The 19429-nt window shown below is 47.7% G+C and overlaps 1 protein-coding gene and 1 non-coding gene across 5 annotated transcripts in view; both read right to left on the minus strand.

The window, feature by feature from the left end:
* Positions 1-19429, minus strand: part of CYFIP2 (cytoplasmic FMR1 interacting protein 2) — a 127652-nt gene that overhangs the window by 78548 nt on the left and 29675 nt on the right. For all 4 annotated transcript variants that reach the window (XM_030328478.1, XM_030328480.1, XM_030328484.1 and 1 more), the window contains 9 exons: positions 18907-19008; positions 15342-15523; positions 13442-13538; positions 11990-12118; positions 9474-9578; positions 7240-7331; positions 5295-5412; positions 2876-2995; positions 2208-2333 (listed from right to left, as the gene is read on the minus strand). In XM_030328478.1, coding sequence (XP_030184338.1) covers positions 2208-2333; positions 2876-2995; positions 5295-5412; positions 7240-7331; positions 9474-9578; positions 11990-12118; positions 13442-13538; positions 15342-15523; positions 18907-19008 — 1071 coding nt within the window. The remainder of the gene's footprint in view (positions 1-2207; positions 2334-2875; positions 2996-5294; positions 5413-7239; positions 7332-9473; positions 9579-11989; positions 12119-13441; positions 13539-15341; positions 15524-18906; positions 19009-19429) is intronic.
* On the minus strand, positions 1105-1206 carry LOC115526670. Its single transcript, XR_003972716.1, has one exon. It is a non-coding gene; the product is annotated as a U6 spliceosomal RNA (small nuclear RNA).

Below are 19429 nucleotides of genomic sequence, written 5' to 3' on the forward strand. Positions count from 1 at the left end.
AGGCAGAGATTTCTTAGCTAGAACACAAAAATCACAAACCATAACATAATTGATAAGTTACACTTTATCAAAATGTAAAAAGAGGTGCTCTTCAAAAGGTATCCCTAAAACAGTGAAAAGGCAAAGTCCCCGATGAGAAAAAATATTTACAACATCTATAAGACTAGGGACTTGTAGTCCCAAACATATAAAGAATTCCCACAATTCAAGAAGAAGACAGAAACCCAGTTTAAAAAATGGGCAAAAAATTTCAGAAGACAACATTTCATAAAGGAGGATATAAGAATGGCCAATAAACACGTGAAAAGATGCTCGTTATCATCAGTCTTCAGGGAAATACAAACTAAAACCTCAATGAGATTTCACTAACCAGCCATTAGAATGACTAAAATAAATCAAATTGACAACATCAAGGACTGTGAGGGTGTGGAGTAACAGAACTCTCACGTACTGTTGGTGACGATATGGAATGGCACTTCCACTTTGGAAAACCGTGTGGCAATTGCTTAAAACGTTAAGCATAAACCTACATTACGGCCATTCCGAGAGAAATAAAAACCTATATCTACACACCTTATACTCAAATCTTTTTTTTTTTTAAGTTTATTCATTTTTGAGAGAGCATGAGCAGGGGAGGGGCCGAGAGGGAGAGGGAGACACGGAATCTGAAGCAGCCTCCAGGCTCTGAGCTGTCAGGACAGAGCCCGACGTGGGGCTCGAACTCACGGACCACGAGATCATGACCTGAGTCGAAGTCGGACGCTCAACCGACTGAGTTACCCAGGTGCCCCTATATTCAAATCTTTAAAGCAACGTTTTTCATATTGGCCAAAAGGCTGGAAATGGCCCAACGTTTATCAACAGTTGAACGGGCAAACAAATCATAGTATATCCACACAATGGAATAACACTCAACAATAAAAAGGAACTACTACTGATACACAACACGATGTGGATAGAACTCAAAATTATGATGGTGAGTAACAGACCCAAACACAAAAAATTACAAACTATGAAAAATGATAGAAAATACAAATCTGTGGTGACAAAAAAAAAAAGTGACTGGGCACAAGGATGGCGGGAGGATAGACTGCAAATGGCACCAAGTCTTTAAGGGGAGAATTTGTGTGTCGTGCTTGTGCAGGGGCCATGCTAACCTTCTCTGTACTGTTCTAATTCTAGTACGGGTGCTGTCGAAGCCAGGACAGAAATGTTCTGTATCTTATCTTTGTGGTTCAGAGGTGTGTATACAACTGTCAAAAGTCTTTGAGTTATATACTTTAAATAGATCCAGTTTACTGCATATAAATTATGCCTCAATAAAGATGATAAAAAGAGCTATACTGTCCTCATGAAGGTACTGTATACTCTGACACAAGAACAGGGACATTTATAAAAGGAACATTCAGAGAACAAGATGGAGCTTTCGGACATTAAAAATGTAACAGGCATGATAAAAAATACACAGGACAAAGCTGATCTTAAGGAAATAGCCCACAAAGCAGAACAAAAATAGATGATGTACAGTAAGAAAGAAAAGATAAAATCAGACACTAAATCCTGGGGGTCCAACATCTGCCATTTCATCGTATCTCAGTTTCTACCTATAGTTCTTTGATCACTCATCAGTCTGGGCATTTTTCTTATCTCTTTTGGCCACTTGTCCCTGTCTCTTCTGTTAGCTTTCTTTAGCCCATTTTTCTAGTGGAGTGAATGCCTTCCTTTGGATCGTTAGGAACAGAAAAAGTTCCTTCTTTTTTCATTTATTTTATTTTATTTTATTTTATTTTATTTTATTTTATTTTATTTTATTTTATTTTTTATTTGAGAGAGAGAGAGAGAGCATGAGCAGGGGAAAGGGGCAAAGGGAGAGACAGAGAGAGAATCTCTCAAGCAGGCTCCAGCCTCAGCATAGAGCTTGACGCGGGGCTCAATCTTATGACCCTGAGATCATGACCTGAACCAAAATCAAGAGTCAAATGCTCAACCGACTGAGCCACCCAAGTTCCCGGAGAATGAGTTTCTAATCATTTTTGAATGGTAGCTTATGCCAGAGACGGATTCGGGCAGGAGGAGGGGGTCAGGGAAGCAAATGCACACAAGGAGGCTGCCATGGCTACCAGGGTCGACACCAAGCAGCAGCCTTGCGGGGGGGGGGGGGGGGGGGGGGGGGGGGAGGGTGGGATGCGTGCGGAGTCAGCACCCACCTCGACAAAGGCAAACTTCTCCTCACTGGTGTAGTTGTAGCGCGTGGCTCTCTCGTACTCCTCCGCTGTGCCTGGGCAGTCCTTGTTGCAGAACTTGTCTGTGGGGTGAACCAGCTTCCAAGAGTACTGGTGGGGAGAGGAAAAACCCAAACGTCCATCAGCAGGTGAATGGAAAAGTCAGACGTGGTATGAGCATGCAAAGGGGAATGTAATTCAGTCATAAGAGGAATGAAGTTCTGACTCATGCTATAACATGGGTCGTGGTTCTTGAAGATGTGAAGAGAAGCCAGACACAAATAACCACAAAGTATACGATTCTACTTATGGGAAACATCCAGAATAGCAAAATCTACAGAGACAGAAGACAGATTGCTTGGGGCTGTGTGGATAAGGAATGGGGGAGGGGATTGCACAGGGTTTCTTTTGGAACTGATAAAAATGTTCTGAAAACGAGTGTGGCTGCACAGTTCTGTGAATATACTAAAAACCAATGAATTTTACATTTTAAATGAGTGAACTGTATTGTATGCAAATTCCATTTCAGTAAGGCTGTTAAAAAAAAAAAAGAGTGCTCAGGGAGAGGCAGAGGCAGCCAGGAATCCATGTGAACAGAGGTCAGTCTGCAGGGGACAGGGGAGGGCAAGCCGTCTGCCCTCAGGGACACCTACCACCTCCATGACATGGGCGCTCCACTTGGATAAAAGCTGCAGGCCCCGCAAGGCCAGGTCGAAGAGCTCACGGTATTCCTCGTCTGACTTCTGGCTATCCAACCCGGAGCCTGTCACCACCTGGGGAACACGGGCCATCACCCTCACCATGTATGTGCTGGCACTTTTATACATGATTTCACTGATTCACCCAAGAATAACACAAGGGAGGTGCTATTATTATACCCCCTTCATTTTCAGACAAGTTCTTTGTTGAAGGCCATGTGGCTTGTAAATGGTTGAGGCTTTAACCTCAGGTTGTGTGATGCCAGAGTCACCACATAGCAACTCGGGGACACGTACCTGCAAGGAGATCTTAACCATATATATGAAGCAACAACTTTGCATGAAGCAACTTTACCTGAACACATGAGAATTTCTCTTTCTATCCTATTTCACACAAAAATGCTAATCATAAACCACTAAATTAATTTCACAACTCATTAGACATGACTCGCCAATTGAAAAGCACTGAAGACAAACATCTATTTGAGTGTGACATATTCCATAATGACACATGGATGTATGCCCATGTATATGCATAGATATACGTGGATACAGGTATCTATGTTCATATACATATATACATAGTCAGTCCTCATTATTTGTGGATTCTGTATTTGTGTTTGCCTACTCACTAAAATTTATTTGTAATCTCCAAGTCAATACTTGCAGTACCTTTAACGGTCACTTGCAGATATGTGCCCAGTGGTGAAAAATCAGCAAGTCATGTTCCCAGCTGAGGTCAAAAATGGCCACTCTCTGCCTTCTTGTTTCAGTAATCACACCATATACAAGTGTCCTTCTCATGGTTTATTTAATGCCATGTTTTCCACATTTTTGCATTTCTGCTGATGATTTCACTATTAAAAATGCCTCCAAATTTAATGCTAATGTTCTGCCTAGTGATTCTAACTGTAAGAAGGCTATGATGTGCTTTATGGAAAAAACACATGTTTTAGATAAGTTTTGTTGGGACATGAGTTATAGTGCTGTTGGATATGAGTTATTGTTAATGAATCAACAATATATATTAATTACATAAGGTGTCTTTAAATAGACACATATCGAAAACAAGGTTATACACGTTGATCAGTCTATGAAAATGAGGTGACCAGAGTTTCACAGGAACTTAACTCTGTACTTTGTCTAGGAGCAATGCTTCATTCAGTATTTTGCTGATCCAGTGTTTGTGCCCACTTTACAGAATATAACTACTGTGAATGACGACAATTGTCGGTATATACACATGTATAAAACATAGCTTAAAAAACAACTTGAAGCCAGATTCACTCTTAGATCACACCAAAACTCGACAAGGATGATGGAGGCCCCAGGACTGAAATTATTCCCAGAGCTTAAGTTCAGATGATTGGCACATATGGTTAAGAAAGCCAAAGATTTGGGCTTGACCTTGGTCCATGTCTTCCCAGAGCCCTCAGAAGAATATGGGCCAGCTGTCTAATGATCACATTGTGTGCACTTGCCTGGCTGCCCTCATTTCAAATATGTTGTCCTCTGATCAAAGACATTTTCAGGGTTTGGGTTTGGAAAGCATGTGCACTTTGGCCGCCAACCACATGATGGAACCAGTGAGCAAATGTGGGATAGTGCAGAGTCATTCAGGTTCAAATCAGAAGACCTGTGTTTCTCAAACCAACATATAAATCTATTATAAGGGTATATATAGGAAGAGTCCAGGAGAATATATAAACTTGGTTATGGTTGGTAGAATTTTACGTGATGGATTTTTCCTCTTTTGCATATCTGCATTTTTTCTGAGGTATGTGCATTGACTGTATTTCCATATTTAAAAAAAAAAAAGAAAAGAAAATTTAACACCAGTGAACATGTAATTGGTGGGATTACAAGAGATTTTTATACTCTTCTTCTGTCCTTAATTGCATTTTCTGGTGTTACAATGATAATTTATTATTGTGTAGTTTAAAAATATTTAGATAGAGCTTTGAGCATGAGTGTTCTCTTGCCATCCAGGGGGGAGATGGTTTGGATCATGTGCAGATGAACCATTACTGGGCCACTGTTATCTGCTGGGCATGATGTGTTTTCCATGCAATATACTGTTTAATCCTCTCAACGAACCTTCCCAGATACTACAACCCCCATTTTACAGATGAGGAAACTGAGGCATAGAGATTGTGCATAACTTGCTAAGGTCAGTAGCAGAACCAGAATCAAGTCCAGTTCTACCTGGCTCTAAACTCCATGTTCTTGGCCACTGTGCCCTTTTGCCTCCGAAATGTATCCCCTCACCCCTGCTCTCCATCATCCCTGTGATCACTCCCTTCCTGGCTGGTCCTTACTCCTTCACACCCTGAGCCCCCACAGGCCTCCATCCCAGCAGCCAGAGTGAGCTCACCTCACTGTTGCTGTAGCGAGCGAGTTCGGAGATGAAGCGGATGTGGTCATCCCGGATCTGAACCATCTGCTCGCAGATGTTGTACTGGGGGCTGATGCTGCTCTGGGTACATGTCCACCTGGGCAGAAAATCACAGGGTTGGAGCAGGTTCTGGCCTTAGGTGCCTCAGTGGGACAGGCTCCTTCCACTGACTGGTTACACCTGGTGTTCAGCCAAATGTGTCTGGCCTCCCTGAGTGGACCCAAGAGGCCTCCCAGCCACCAGCAAGAGAGCCTGCCACAGGCTGAGTGGAATAGTCTTCTTCCTCCTCTAAGACCCAATCACAGGCTTTTCCAGATACCTGGTGTCCACGGTACTTACCAGTTACATGAGTGAGGAGCCTCTCTAGGGTTACATAGAACTGGAAACCGAGCAAAGAAAAGGCAAGGTGGGGGGTGTCCCCAAACCTGCCTACTGACTGTCAGCACTGACATCTTGGGGTTGAAGCTGTGTGGAAGGGCCACTGGGGGTGGGCCTGGGGAAACCTAAAGGGACTGCCTTCTTTTTCGGCAGTGACCTGGCAACACGGAAGGACTCCACGAAAGGGACAACATGATCACTCTGAGAGGGGTATTGCTGGCATGCTCTGCCCCTCCCCCTCACTCCCCTCTCTCTCTCTCTCTCCCCCCCTCTTCTTGTTCTCCTTGCCTCTCTTCTTTCTCCTCAACTCTTTGGAAAGATACCATTGGGAAAACCATCCTAAAATGGAGAGGAAACCAATGAATGAAAGTCTTCACTCTCCTTCTCCAAGAGAAAAAAGACAGCCCCCTCCACCCTGTTCTGTCATCTGGTGCTGGGTGACCCAGGAGACAGACCAAGCACAGGCACCAAACGAAGCAGATAAACATTTTGGGGAAAATGTAATATCTCAAAAGGATCTCTGAAGTGGCCCTGATAAGAATGCTTGGACTGGTGACAGATTTCCCCACATTTACACTTCGACATGACTCATATTTTGGGTTATCTGTACAGGGATGGGGACACGACCTCTCAAACCTCCGACACCCCACTGTGGCCACGTCACCACTCCCAGCCAACTTCAGGTGGTCGAGAATCCATGTAGGAAACATGAGGAAATGAGTGCAGCCTTCTCAATTCCATGATTTTCCTAGAAAACCTCCTCACATACTAGCAGCCAGCAGGTTATGAAGAGACTAACCGGCTTCCTTGATGAGACTCCTTCACAGTGGCTCAAGGCTGGTGGGGTTCAGGGATATTCCATTTATATATTTTTCAGACACAAGCCCTTACTTTTGACTAAAGGACAGTCGGCTCCTCTCTGTATGAATGGTCATATTCATTCAGCTTTGGGAAAGAGGCAGACAGAAGAAACCTTCCTAACAGCCCCAGAGTGGCCAAGGCTGTAGCTGGATGTCCCTCACCTTCCAGGAGTCATTGACACCCCAGATCCCAGCACAGGTCACCTAGAATGGTGGTTTATAAAACAATCTATGGTGAAGCTGTCAACTCATTTCGTAGGGGGAACTATCCAAACCATATACTCAATGACATACTTACTGCATGGACTCAAATCTGAGGAGAGAACCAAGGTGATGAAAAAGACCACCATCCTGCTCCACCCGACCACTGAGGGCCAGCCAGTACCCCCTTCTCTAGGGAAGGAAGGCTCCTGCTTTCCCACTCTGAGAGGCACGGGTCACGGCTGGGACAGAGAAGGGGCATGGCTGTGCTCTGAGCACTTTTGAACCCTGGCAGCAAAGGTCAGATACAAAAGGGCTCAGAGCACCCTCCGCTGTTCCCTTTCGGCCAGCCGGGTGCCAGTGTTCCGATGGAATCCACCTGCCCAGGGCTCTGGGGAGGGGGGAGGGGCTGAAGTGGCCCCTCGGCCCCCTGCCCGGGCTGGGCGTCCTCGCGGGAGCCAAGAGACATTATGGCAGGCACTCACTTGGACTTGTTCTCTTCATAGTGAGCACTGGTCTTAATGTATCTGGCCAGCTCTATCTGCATGTCGCCGAAAAGGGGCACCACCTGCAGCTGCTGCAAAGGAAGCAAACACAAGGCGTGAGATGCTGAGGGCAGAGCCCGGGCGGCCGCCCTCCACAGGGGAAAGCAGGCTTCCGTGCACCTCTGGGCTGACCCCTAGTTTCTGCTTCTGATAATGCTACTGTGTAACCTCAGAACCAGAAAGAGTCCCAGACAGCGTTCAAGTCCTCCCCTGCCTCCAACCAACCTGTGTTCCAGCAAGTGTGCCCAGAGAGGCAAAGTGATTTGTCCAAGGTCACACAGCAAGAAGAATGGACGAAGGATGAGGACCAGAAGGCCTGCCTCCCAGGGCAGGATTCGTTCTGCTCTAATTTCTCTGGGTTAGTGGTTAGTGGATTCTTGCTGCTGTAAACTCTGGGCCAGGAGTGGATACCTGGATGCCGCTGGCTAGGTGTGGCCTTCCTGAGAAACTCTACAATGTGAAGCAACTGAAACCATAACACCGAACACTAAAGGGCAGACAAGTCCTAACTGAAGACCAAGACAAATGGAGAGGAGGCTGGTATTTACTGTTAGCTTCTATGCAGTCAAGCACTTCAAGACCAGAAGATCTTTAGGACAGTGGTAGATACGTGTCATGCTGCATTTGTCAAAACACACAGAATGTACAACCCCATGAGTGATTCCTAATGTAAACTAAGGACTTTGGTGATAATGATGTGTCAGGGTATGTTCACTGACTGTCAGAGTATGTATCTTTGGTGGGGATTGTGATACTGGGGGAGGCTGTACATGGCGGGGGTCAGGGGGTAAACAGGAAAGCTCTGCACTTTCTGCTCAATCTTGCTGTGAGCCCAAATTGCTCTAAAACCTAGTCAATTAAACAAAACAACAACAACAACAACAAAACAGTATCTCAATCCACACAAATACTTTGTGAGGTCAGTACTATTATCATTCCCAGGTCACAGACAACAAAACTGAGGTTTAGACAGCTGAAGTGATTTTCACACAAAGTCAAACCAACTTGAAGTCAAGGAGCCAAGATTGTAATCCAGGGCTGTGACTCACCTATGTAATTCCCACCAAATCCCAAGGGGAACCCTAGAAAGTAGATACCCTTGGCATTCATATTTTCCAGGCTGATGAACTCCATTTCAGAAAGGCTTAGTGACTTTCTCAGAAGCATCCAGCTATCAGGTGGCAGGGCCAGACTAAAACCCAGGCCTGACTATGGCAAAGCTGTATGCCTCAACCCCACCCCTATCTCATTCACGCTGACTCAGGGCAGAGGTGGGTTCTGCATGGTCTCCGTGATGAGCCCTGTCTTCGTCTGGTGCAGCTCCAGAGCAAAGTGAAAGTTCCAGCCTTGAAAAGAAGCAAAGCCACAGGATGCCTATTGGTGGTTTACTTCCCCCTTAACTTAGAAGAGTCAGTGGGATCCAGGCTAGTGTCTCCCATGCCACACTTTTGAGGGGTTCTGCTTTTAATGTAAACCAGGATTTTCCATATCTGACCCCTGAGGCTCCACTGCACGCCTGAAGTGCCCAATGCTAGAATGAACCAACACTGTGGAATTCAATCCCAAAGCAGGAAATCCCTTCATGAAAACCCCAAAGGCTTAATTTAACCCCAAGGTTTTATTTAAAAAAAAAATTGGGGCCAGAAGATCAAACCCTGGAGGCATTGCAAAGGTCTGAGTGTATAATGGCCGATGATGAGGCACTATGCCCAGAGGCAGGGGCAAGCTGAGGGAGCCCCCCGGGGCCAGAAGAGGCTGTGATTTTGCAAATGTGGATCAATTTAAAATCCAGTCTTTAATCCTCCTGCCTCTGTTGAGCTCTAATATATACAGAAAATGAAAGCGGGCACTATCTTCTGGGATACACCTCTTTGTTGAGATAGCAAGGGATTTCAGGAAAGAGAAAAAGCCACATGCAGAAAGAACCGTAAGGCCCCCCAGGCGAACCCCAGCCAAATCCTGAGACTGGACGCATGTCTGACTTTAACCGGCCAGGCTTCCATAGTGAGTGCCTTCTGCGGGGCAGCTGGAGGCCTGATCACTCTATCCTCCTCCTCCTCTTGGAGTCTGTAGAGCTTGTGTCTCAATCAACAAGCCCCACTGCTTGCTGGCCGATTTCATTCTTTTCCCCAGAAAGACCACCCTTCAGTCCAGCCCCAGCCTTAGGTTCTGACCTTAAAGAACTTATCAATTTTGCTGAGGTTGATTCTCTTCTTGGCATCCAGTTTGTAAATGTTACTGACATTTCCATCCATCAGGTAGAGACCAAAACCCATTACCTAGAGTGAGAAGGGGCAGAGCACAGAAGCCCATCACAACCATTGGAAAAGTTAAAAAAAAAAAAAAAAAAGGAGGCGTGCACATATGTACATTATGTAGTGACACGTTCTATCTCAAAACCCACGTGTCTTCACATAAAGAAAGGAGACATAAATCTAATTTCAACCCCAGATTTTATTTCTACGAAGAAATTCAGACTGCCCTTTAGTATCTCATTACGGTGGCCACTTGTTGAGTCCTTACCGTGGGCCAGAGTCTGTGCATAGGGCTTCACCAGGTATTCCCCTTAATTCTGACAACAATCATGAATCAAGTTTACACAACAACCTTATTCTACAGATGAGGCGTTGGAGACACAGAGAGGTTAGCCAGCTTGCTGAGGTCACATAGCTAGTAAGTCACAGAGACAGGGTCTGAACCCAGATCTGACAACATTTACACATTCAGATCCTTCCTGAAGGAAAGAGCTGAGCCAGTCTGTTCCTGCATCCCTGGGGTCTGGCACATCACAGGTACTTGTGAATACCTCCTCAGTGTTGAATGAACATTCAGCTATTCACTTCTCTCCTCAAAGAAGCTAAAACAACGCACAGATTGCCAGGGAGCCACTGGCGACTTCCCTGCCTGACAGTGCTCTATGAGCAGGTTGACTCTGGATATGCCTGTCCATCTAATAGCTCTCGAACGCTGACATGTTCTGCTCCTTTTGTCAAATGCACAGCGAGGCTGAAGGGGGCCTGAACGAAGAGGCTGAAAGCAGCTTCCGTGGGGAAGTCACATCTGACACGTAAGGGACTGGACTGGAGGACCATTAAGGTCGCATCCCCCTTAGTCCTATCCTGTCCCCATGCTCTGCAGGGTGTGCGCCAGACTTTTCCCTGTCAGAGGAGTGGCACCCCTGGTGGCATCTGAGTTCACTACCACAAACCGCAGAGCTGGGAAAAAGGCAGAGAGCTGAGGGCAAGAAGGCTGGGAAGCAGAGGTGTGGAGGAACTAAAAGTGATTAAAAGTCAGTGATGGGGGTGTCTGGGTGGCTCAGTTGGTTAAGTGGCTCTAATTTTCAGCTCGGGTCAGGATCTCACGATCTATGAGTTCGAGCCCCTCATCGGGCTCTGTGCTGACAGCATGGAGCCTGCTTGGGATTCTCTTTCCCTCTCTCTCCCCCAAAATAAATAAATAAAATAAACATTGAAAAAAAAAGCCAACGAGAGAAAACAAGGGCTTGAGAATCTGATGGCAGCATCTAGGAGGGCTTTTCGGGGGAGGGGGAGACTGGGATTTAGTGCCCCAGGGTGTGGCAGCAGCTATTTGGGGTAGAGCTATGGGGGTGAGAGGCCACTAGGCTCTGGGTGAGTTGCTGGACCTCTGATTATGCAGAGGAAGCCGGAGTGAACAAGTCACTGAGCCATACTGTCCTGCAAACCTCATTGAGGTGCTGTGGGGATGGAGAGAAGGGAACCCCCACAGGGCTGGCATTAGAATAGCGAGGGTGGCCTGGAGGAGAGGAGGAAAAATAAAGCCAGCAGGAGAACAATGAAGGGGAGACTCTGGGGAAGACAGAATCAAAAGGACCGTGCAGCGTGTATAAGAACATGGGGAAAATGGCTCATCTCAGTGCTATCTCTGCCGAGAGAGATCAGGAACAACCCTAGCAGCCAGAGGTGGACTGATGGCTAAAGAAATGCAAGCACATCCAGAGCACATTATTTAGCGGCTGCACAATATTCCAGATACATTTAATGAAATGGGACGCAAATCATACGCGCACATAACTTATGCATATTGCAGATGTTGAAAACATGTCGAGCATAGAAAAAATTAGAAGGAAATACATCAAAACGCTAAAAGTAGTACCTCTGGATGGAAAGACTGTGAGAGATTAACATTTTTTGTGCTTTTCTATACATTCCAGATTTTCTACAGTAGATAGTACTTGATAAATTAAAAACGAAACTTGCAAACTGACGGAACAAATGTGATCATTGTGGCGAAATACAGCAAAAGCTTGAAGATTTTGCTCTCCTTTTGAGTAGGCAATTTCTCCTCCAGGACGTCTGACTTGGCAAGAGTACGTACACAAAAGCTGTGCTGTAAGAGTGTTCCGTGCCGTTTAGCAAACAAATATCTAACGACAGGGGATTTGTTTAATAACAATGTCCACCTACCATGGGACACGCAACAGCCATTAAAAATTACACTGCAGAAATATCCATAACCACATCTGGAAAGATGTATGTGACATATTAAAGGAAATAAGGCAGGTTATGAAAAATTATGTGCAGTAAGATCTGTATCAGCATTTAATTAAGAAAAAAGAATAAATGTTTTTTAAAAAATGATTTTAAGTAAGAAGGAAGTGAAGGGGCAAGCCCCGGCCCTGGGGGTGGGGGTGGGGTGACCGCAGCTGTACCTTGAGGAGCATGTGCTTCTCACTGGGGGTCAGATACATCTTGTTCTCGTAGTAATCCACGCAGATGTTGACAATGTCTGCCAGCAGCTCCTCGTAGCCTGGGATCACTTCCAGTTGCTGATGGAGACACTGAACAGCAGGGCCCCTCTCTGGTTAGCCCCTCTCCTGCTTCCTCCCACCCACACCGCCCCCCCCTGACCATCCCAGGTGGAGGGAGCCTGCATCTTCTGCAAATCCCCCCTTATGCCCCCCATCATGCGCCCCGCCCCGTGACAGGTCAGAGCTCCCATGTGAATCTCCCACGGCAAGGAACTTGCCCCTGCCCTGGGTCCTCCATTGTATTTCCAGGCAGTTGTGACAGTTAGAAAGTACTTTCTTGAGCTAAGCTGAAAAGCAGTTCAGCTTTCCAGCAACAGGCCTGCGGTGATCCAGGCTTAGTTTTGAGGGTGTGGACTTAGTCACGACATCTCAGACGATGACAGAAAGACCCAGCCCAGGGGAGGAGAGGGGGACCAGCAGGTGTGCCCCTCCCGGCAGGACACAGCAGTACAGAAGCATTTCCCACAAGAGAAGAGTCTGAGGTCTTTGTCTCAGGCTCTTTCTCTCCAAAGACGCAACCTGGCCCCCCCTGTGGGGATGCCGTGGACAGCACTGCTGGTGCCCCTCCCAGACAACCTGGGGCTGAGACGTGGGGTTGAGTCTCGGGAAAGAAACAGGGAGCCTCAACCCTGACAGCCTTCTGCAGTCAACCGGGAGCAGGAAGGGCCCAGTGAAGCCAGTAGCATCCCTGAGACAGATGTGAGCCTGAAAACGCTTCCAAGATGGACAGCCCCTCTCAGCCAGGGTCCTGCTCACACTCTTGCTGGTGCCCGTTTAGGCTGACCTGACAGGTGAGCAAGACGGGTTACATTAAGTCGGGCAGAGCTCGAGAGTTGCAGCCGAGGGGAGTGCCTGGCAAATTGGTGGCAGTAAGCAGAGCTGCAGCAGCTCATGCTCTTACCATTTGTCACACTCTGTCTACTAAGGGCATTTAATACAGGGTCTCATTTATGGCTCACAACAGTCCTAGGAGATGGAGTCTCATATTCTCAAAGAACAGCCCCGTCTTACAGATGAGGAAACTGAAGCTTAGACCTTGCTCAAGGTCTTACAATGGGTCGGTGGAGGGTCCAGGATTAGAAAACAAGGCTGACAAACTCTAGAACCCATGCTCTCAATCTTCACTCACGTGGGGGCAGAACACAGGCGAGAAGGCTTTCAGAGAACAAAATATGCAGAGGGTAAAAGGGTCATCTGTGGCTGGGAGACAAGACTTAAGTCTGCTAATTCATGAATAGGAAGTGGGGATGTTAGATCTGGACTGAGTTCCCCTGCTCATGGTCCACCCACACTTCAGGCCCCTGCCTGTGTCCTGGGACACCAGGCCAAGATGAACAAGGAATTTGCTACCACCTGGGTGATCCTGTTGTGGTTGGCCAGGAACATGGAAAGGTTCTGCGACTCCTGGATGGACTGGGGGTCTGCCATCTTCCTCAGGAACTGTGCCGCCCTGTACACGGTGTTGCAGAGAAAGATGCTCAAGTGTAACCAGCTGAAGCCGGGCCTCACGGGCTCTTGCTCCTACCTAACCCAGAATTTCACTGCCCCCTGAGGTGAAGGAGCTCTGAATATCACAGGGGACTCTAACATCAAAGGAGAGTGTGTTCTGGGGTCATTTCGTCTGGGGCCATGTACACCCTTGTGATAAAGGTACCTCAAATTAAGAGGCAAGATTACACTGAACGTCAAAGTCAGCAAGTTTAAGGGTAACTGGCATCCTATCAACCAGCCCGAGGTGGCAAGGCAGGGTGAAGCGAGCATCCTCGCGCCGTGCCGTGACCTGCTGTGAAGCTGCACAGCGGTCATGGAGAAGAACCCCAGGCAGGGTGCACTGAGTGGTTTTGAGTGGATTATGTTATTTATAGAAAACCTCCAAGTTTCTAAAGCAAAGCACTGCATGGAACACAGAAGTCTGTTTGACCTAACAGGATTACAGGGGAAGGGATGATGGGTACGGGGAATACACAAAGGACTCGAAGGGGGAACACCATGGCACCCTGGACTTTTCCAGCCTGACCTGGTGTCAGTGTGGTCTGTGTTACGGCAGCCTGGGAGGGCACGGACAGGACACCTGCCTTGCTCACGACCCTAGCTGCTCTACAGAGCATGTCACTTGTGACCAAAACTGGGGAGAACGGGGGTGGGGGTGTGGGAGACATTATACTATGAATTGTCTACGAATCTTTGTGAAAGCTGCCATTTCTGAGCCAGGCTGGAGATGGGGCTCTGCCTGCGGGCATCCCTAGGTTTCATACTTTGCTCAGGAGGATAAAATCACGAGAAGCAGGTCTGTTGTCTGCATTCTCCAGTTGCTCCGGGGCCCTGGGAGGAGGTGACTCAAGGAGGAGGGACTCTCTTCATCAGTGACACAGAAAATCCTTCCCAAGCAGTGTCCAGACACTGCAGGGCTCATCTGAACCTCCACAACATACAGGAAAGATACCTGTTGCTTCGGGGCGGCTGGATCCTAATTTCTGGAGAGTGACAACCTCTCACCCACCCTGTCCTTCTTTCTTGCAGGCTGACACTGGCCCCCGACTGACTCTGAGGACAAGCCCCTGAGCTGCAGCCCCCACTCCCACCAGTAACTGATGGAGGGGTGCACGCGCTATCCAAACTGGGGCAATGACCATCCTCCATGGGACTTTGGCAAACATACATGAAAGAGGCTCCCCTTCTTTCCTTTGAAACTGGGGCAGCTACGCTGGTCAGAGGGAAGCTTACAGCTGCTGCTGGCCACCACCGGGCACAGGCCTGCCTGAGCAAGAAGCTGCTATCAAGGAAAGTCGAGCCCAAGAGAGAGGTAGAGGGCATCAGACCAACATCATCTGCGTATCCAGATCCAGATCCAGTGAAACCTTTCAGTTCTGGGAGCCAATCCAGTTCCTTCTTTTACACAAGCAGTTTGAACTGGCTGTCTGAATCTTGCAGGAAACGACTGATGTGACCATTTTCTGATTATTTTCCTGGTCCCACACCGCATGGGACCACAGAAACCGCTACTGCTCCACAGGTAGGGGATAATGAGGATTTGATGCCATCTTGAGACAGAACGCTGACAAAGAGCCAGTTCTCCAAGGACTCAGCTCTGCATCCTCGTCCCCAAACTGCAAAAACCGATAGAGGCCCAACCCTGCCGTGTTGGAGAATGGCCAGTTTGGTTCTGGAGAAGGAGCCTAGCAGAAGGGCTCTATCCGCTGCCTCCCCTAGGCTGGCTACCCAGGCAGAGGGGAGGGGGGGAGGGTGCCCTGACCTCTTGTAGGCAGAGTGGTCGTTCTTGACGCTGCACTTCATATTCTTCAGCTCATCCAAGACGGCGAACATGTTGATGAATTTGCCCAGGGTCAGGAGGTAGGCCTCGGAGACAAAGTCCTTCCTCCTCTCGGCATGGCAAAGGCGCTTCACCTCACTGCAGAACCGCTCGATGGCCTTACGCTGCAGGCAGAGGGGCAGCAGGTGAGGACGGGCAGCCCAGGGGGGTTGGCTCACTGTGCTCTCTGTGCGGAGCAGGGCCAAGGCTTGTTCCCCGGGGGCTCTAGTCAGTGCCTGGACATGTAGAGGGAGTCATAGCTGCTGGGAGGTCTTTCTCAGGGGAGTCCCTAAATCCAGAGCTCATTTCTAGAGAGCAGCCTGGAACCTGCGGCCAAGTGAGTCAAACCAATCAATTCATTCACCATGCCCTCTCTGAGAAGCATGATGTCTTACTCAGTTTTGTATCTAGCACCTAGGACAGTGTCAGGCACCAGATGGTAGAAGGTTAGGGACCAAGAGTGAGACAGACATTCAGAGAGAGATGCTAAGGCATCCAATTGAACATCTATTATGTGCCAGGAACCATTCTGGGTGCTGGAGTAAAGTAGGGAACAAAACAGAAAAAAAAAAAAAAAACAAAAACTTTCTACCCTAAGGGGCTTACATGCTAGGGAAGGCAGAGAACAAAACAAATACTCCATATTAGAATGTGATACACATTATGGAGAAAAATAAAGGGGAAAAGGGAGGGCAGAGAGAGTTGTACACTTTAGTAGGAAGATCAGAGAAGAAATAACCAAGATGTGACTTTTAGAAAAAAGTTTGAAAGAAGAAAAGGAGAAGGACAGGGATAACTGACAGAAGTGCATTCTGCACGGCCAGTGCAAAGGCCCTGAGGCAGGCGTGTGCCTGGCATGTTTGAAGGATGAGAAAGCCAGTGGTTGAAGTGGAGTGAGCAGAAGGAAGAAACTGGAGATGGAGAGGGACCAGGGCCACTGGCTCTTGCAGGCCTTTGTGAGGGGTAGGATTTCCACATTGAAGGAGTCAAGGAGAAGTGGGAGGGTTCTGAAACAGGATAACATGGTATGAATTGTATTGTAAAATGGTAGCTGTTGCAGTGCGAATACACTGTAGGGGGCAAAGGTAGAAGCAGGGAGAATCGTTATAGAGAAACAGAGAAATGAAAATATGTCCTCTCAAAAATGTATGCATGGATATTTACAGCAGCATTGTTTGTAACAGCCCCAAAGTGGATATAACCTAAATGTCTATAACTAATAAATACATAAATAAAATGTGGTAGATCCATACAGAACAGTGTTTGATCATACATTTTGGTATGTGCTACAAGATGGATGGATCTTGAAAACAGCGTGCGAAGTGAAAGAAGTCTGTCACAAAAGGTCACATATCGTATGATTCCATTTATATGCGATGTCCAGAACAGGCAAATCCATAGGGACACAAGATAGATTAGTGGTTACCTAGAGCTGGAGGTGGGGGGCACACGGAGGGTGTAATAGGTGGTGGCGAAAGGGGTATGGGATTTCTTTTTGAAGTGAGAATGTTCTCAAGTTGATTGTGGTGGTGGATACACAACTCCGTGAAAGTTGTTGAATTGTCCAATTTAAGTGGATAAATTGTATGGTAGGTAAATTGTACCTAAAAAAATCTGTTACCAAAAAAGGCAGCTGATCAATAACAAAAAACGGCTAACGCGGCAATTCAGAGAGAGACAGAGAGAGGAGGAGGTGGAGAAAGGAGAGGAGGGGGAGGAGAGGGAAGGGGGGAAATTCCTGTGAGCTTCACTCCACAGATTTGGTACACGCTACCCGCCAATCATTCCTTTCCTCCAAAGTGCAGACCAAGCCATGCTTGCTCCCTCCAGGGTCTAGGTCCAATAACACTTTTTGTCATGATGGGAATGTTCCATATCTGCACTGTCCAACACAGGAGTCACTCACACGCTACTGAGCATGGAATGGCTGGTGCATTGGGGGAACAGAATTTTAAATTTTATTTAGTTTTAATGTAGAGAGTCCATATGGCTAATGGCTCCTGTGTTAAACAGCATAGTTCTAAATTACTGCAGATCCTCCCTTCTAAATATCTCATCAGAAGACCCTTAGTTAAGACCCTTAACCCTTAGTTAAGCACTTAATCAGTCTCTGGGTAGTTTTTTTCTCTCTTGGACCTGCCTTCTCAAAGAGATTAGGCTCCTAGGGGCAGGTCCAGGGTGCCAGTAACAGCAGCTGCCATTTGATAAACTGGCTCTGTAACCAGAGATCTACTTGGCTCTTTACAAACAGACCTCATGTATCTTCACCGCAAACCTGAGATTCGGCATGATTTCCAAGGCGAGAGAACTGAAGGTGCCAGATGTTAAATAACTCACAGGCACATAAGGACAGGAGAGTAGAACCTTGGGTTTCTCTGCCTGGGAAGCCGGCCCTCCTGGCCTGGATGGCATGCACCTGTACCTTCCCCAGACATTCCCGTCTCCCATCCTGGCCTGGGCAGAGCTGGGCGCAGGGCAGACATGCGGCCAGTGCTTGCAAGTCTATTTGCGAAGCTCAGCTCTACAGCGGAGCATGCGTATGCATGGAGTGTGTGGTGGGACTCCCACCCCAGGGTACAGACTGGTCTTGAAGCGTTCATCCTGCATTCCTGACACAACCATGATAATCAACCTGCCTGCAAAGGGATTTTCCCTTTGCCACTCCTGTTTAAGCAGCTTGCCCTCTTACCTTCCATTCGTGGAGGCCCTTGGCTCTCTTTTCCCTTTTCTTCCTTAAATGATAGTTCTTCCTGGCTTCCCAGCTGGTCTCCCTGCTGTCACTCTTCTCTCCCCTCCACCCCCACCCACCTCCCATCCATTTTCCACACAGCAGCCAGAATGCTGCTGTAAAACCTCAAATCAGAACATGTCACAAGACACCCCCAGTGGCTTCCATGGTGCTTGAGTAAAATCCACATATTCTTTTTATGTCCTACTTCCTGGCCCACAGTGCCCTGTAAGGGCCTGTCTACCTCCCCCCATCACCTTTGTCACCCGTCCCTTCTCAATCTGCAGTTTCCCTGGTTTCATTCTATTTGTTAAACATGCTGTGCTCCTACAGGCCCCAGGACCTTTACCTTTGCTGTTCCTTCCACGTGAAACTCTCTCCCTCCAATCATCACCCTCCAGCTTCTTTCTCACGATACACGCGTTCAAATGCCACTCCTGACAGCCCATCCCTAAAGCTGCACTATGTCACAGACACCCTGCACCCCAGAGTTATTATGTTTCAGTTTTATTTACTCACAGCACTTACTACACCCTGAAAAGGACTGAATATTGTTTACTGTCAGTAAACAGTACTGAAACACACTCATGTGCTCACTAGGATGTAAATCACAGGGAGAGAGGGAGGCTTGTTTGCCTTGCTCACCAAGGGGCACGTCAGGGGTGCTCCAGAAGTATTTGCTCAAGGAATGAATACCATGGCTCAAAAATCCAGACCCCAGCATCTGGCAGAGTGAGGCCCTCTCAGGTCCCCTGGTTCAGACCCACCCTTACCCCTCACCTGAAAGTACATGAACTTCATGAGCTTGGTGACCTCTGGCTCCAGCACCTCCACTGTCTTCTCATAGATCTCAACCCGGTTGGGCTGCTCATTGCATTTCACCTGTGGGGAGAGAGGAGCTCACACATCCTGCCTTGCCAAGGCAGCTCTGGTTCACGTCTGTTGTCTTATTATCAGGGCCCGTCTGCACTCTCATAGGCATCTCGTTTAGGATGATAAATGCGGTGGTCACCCTAGTGAGCAGAGGCCGGGGTAGCCCTGACTGTCAGGTATGGCTTGGAGGAACAGAACTGCCTGCCAGACACTGGCTACAGGCAAGAAACCAGCTGGTCCTGAGAACGGAACCCTCCTTCCCTTCAATCTGTTCAGTGCCCTGGCCTCGAGCTGTACACACGCCTACATCGATCTGCACGGTCTCCTTCCTTCAGTCTTTCCCCACTCCTACCCCAGTGGGGCCCCACCAGGTTCTAAGCAGAGAAAAATGTTCCAGCCACTGTCCCAGATGCGCCCGGGGTGAGGCCCC

Source organism: Lynx canadensis, chromosome A1 (genome assembly GCF_007474595.2).
Source record: "Lynx canadensis isolate LIC74 chromosome A1, mLynCan4.pri.v2, whole genome shotgun sequence".
Lineage (NCBI taxonomy): Eukaryota > Metazoa > Chordata > Mammalia > Carnivora > Felidae > Lynx > Lynx canadensis.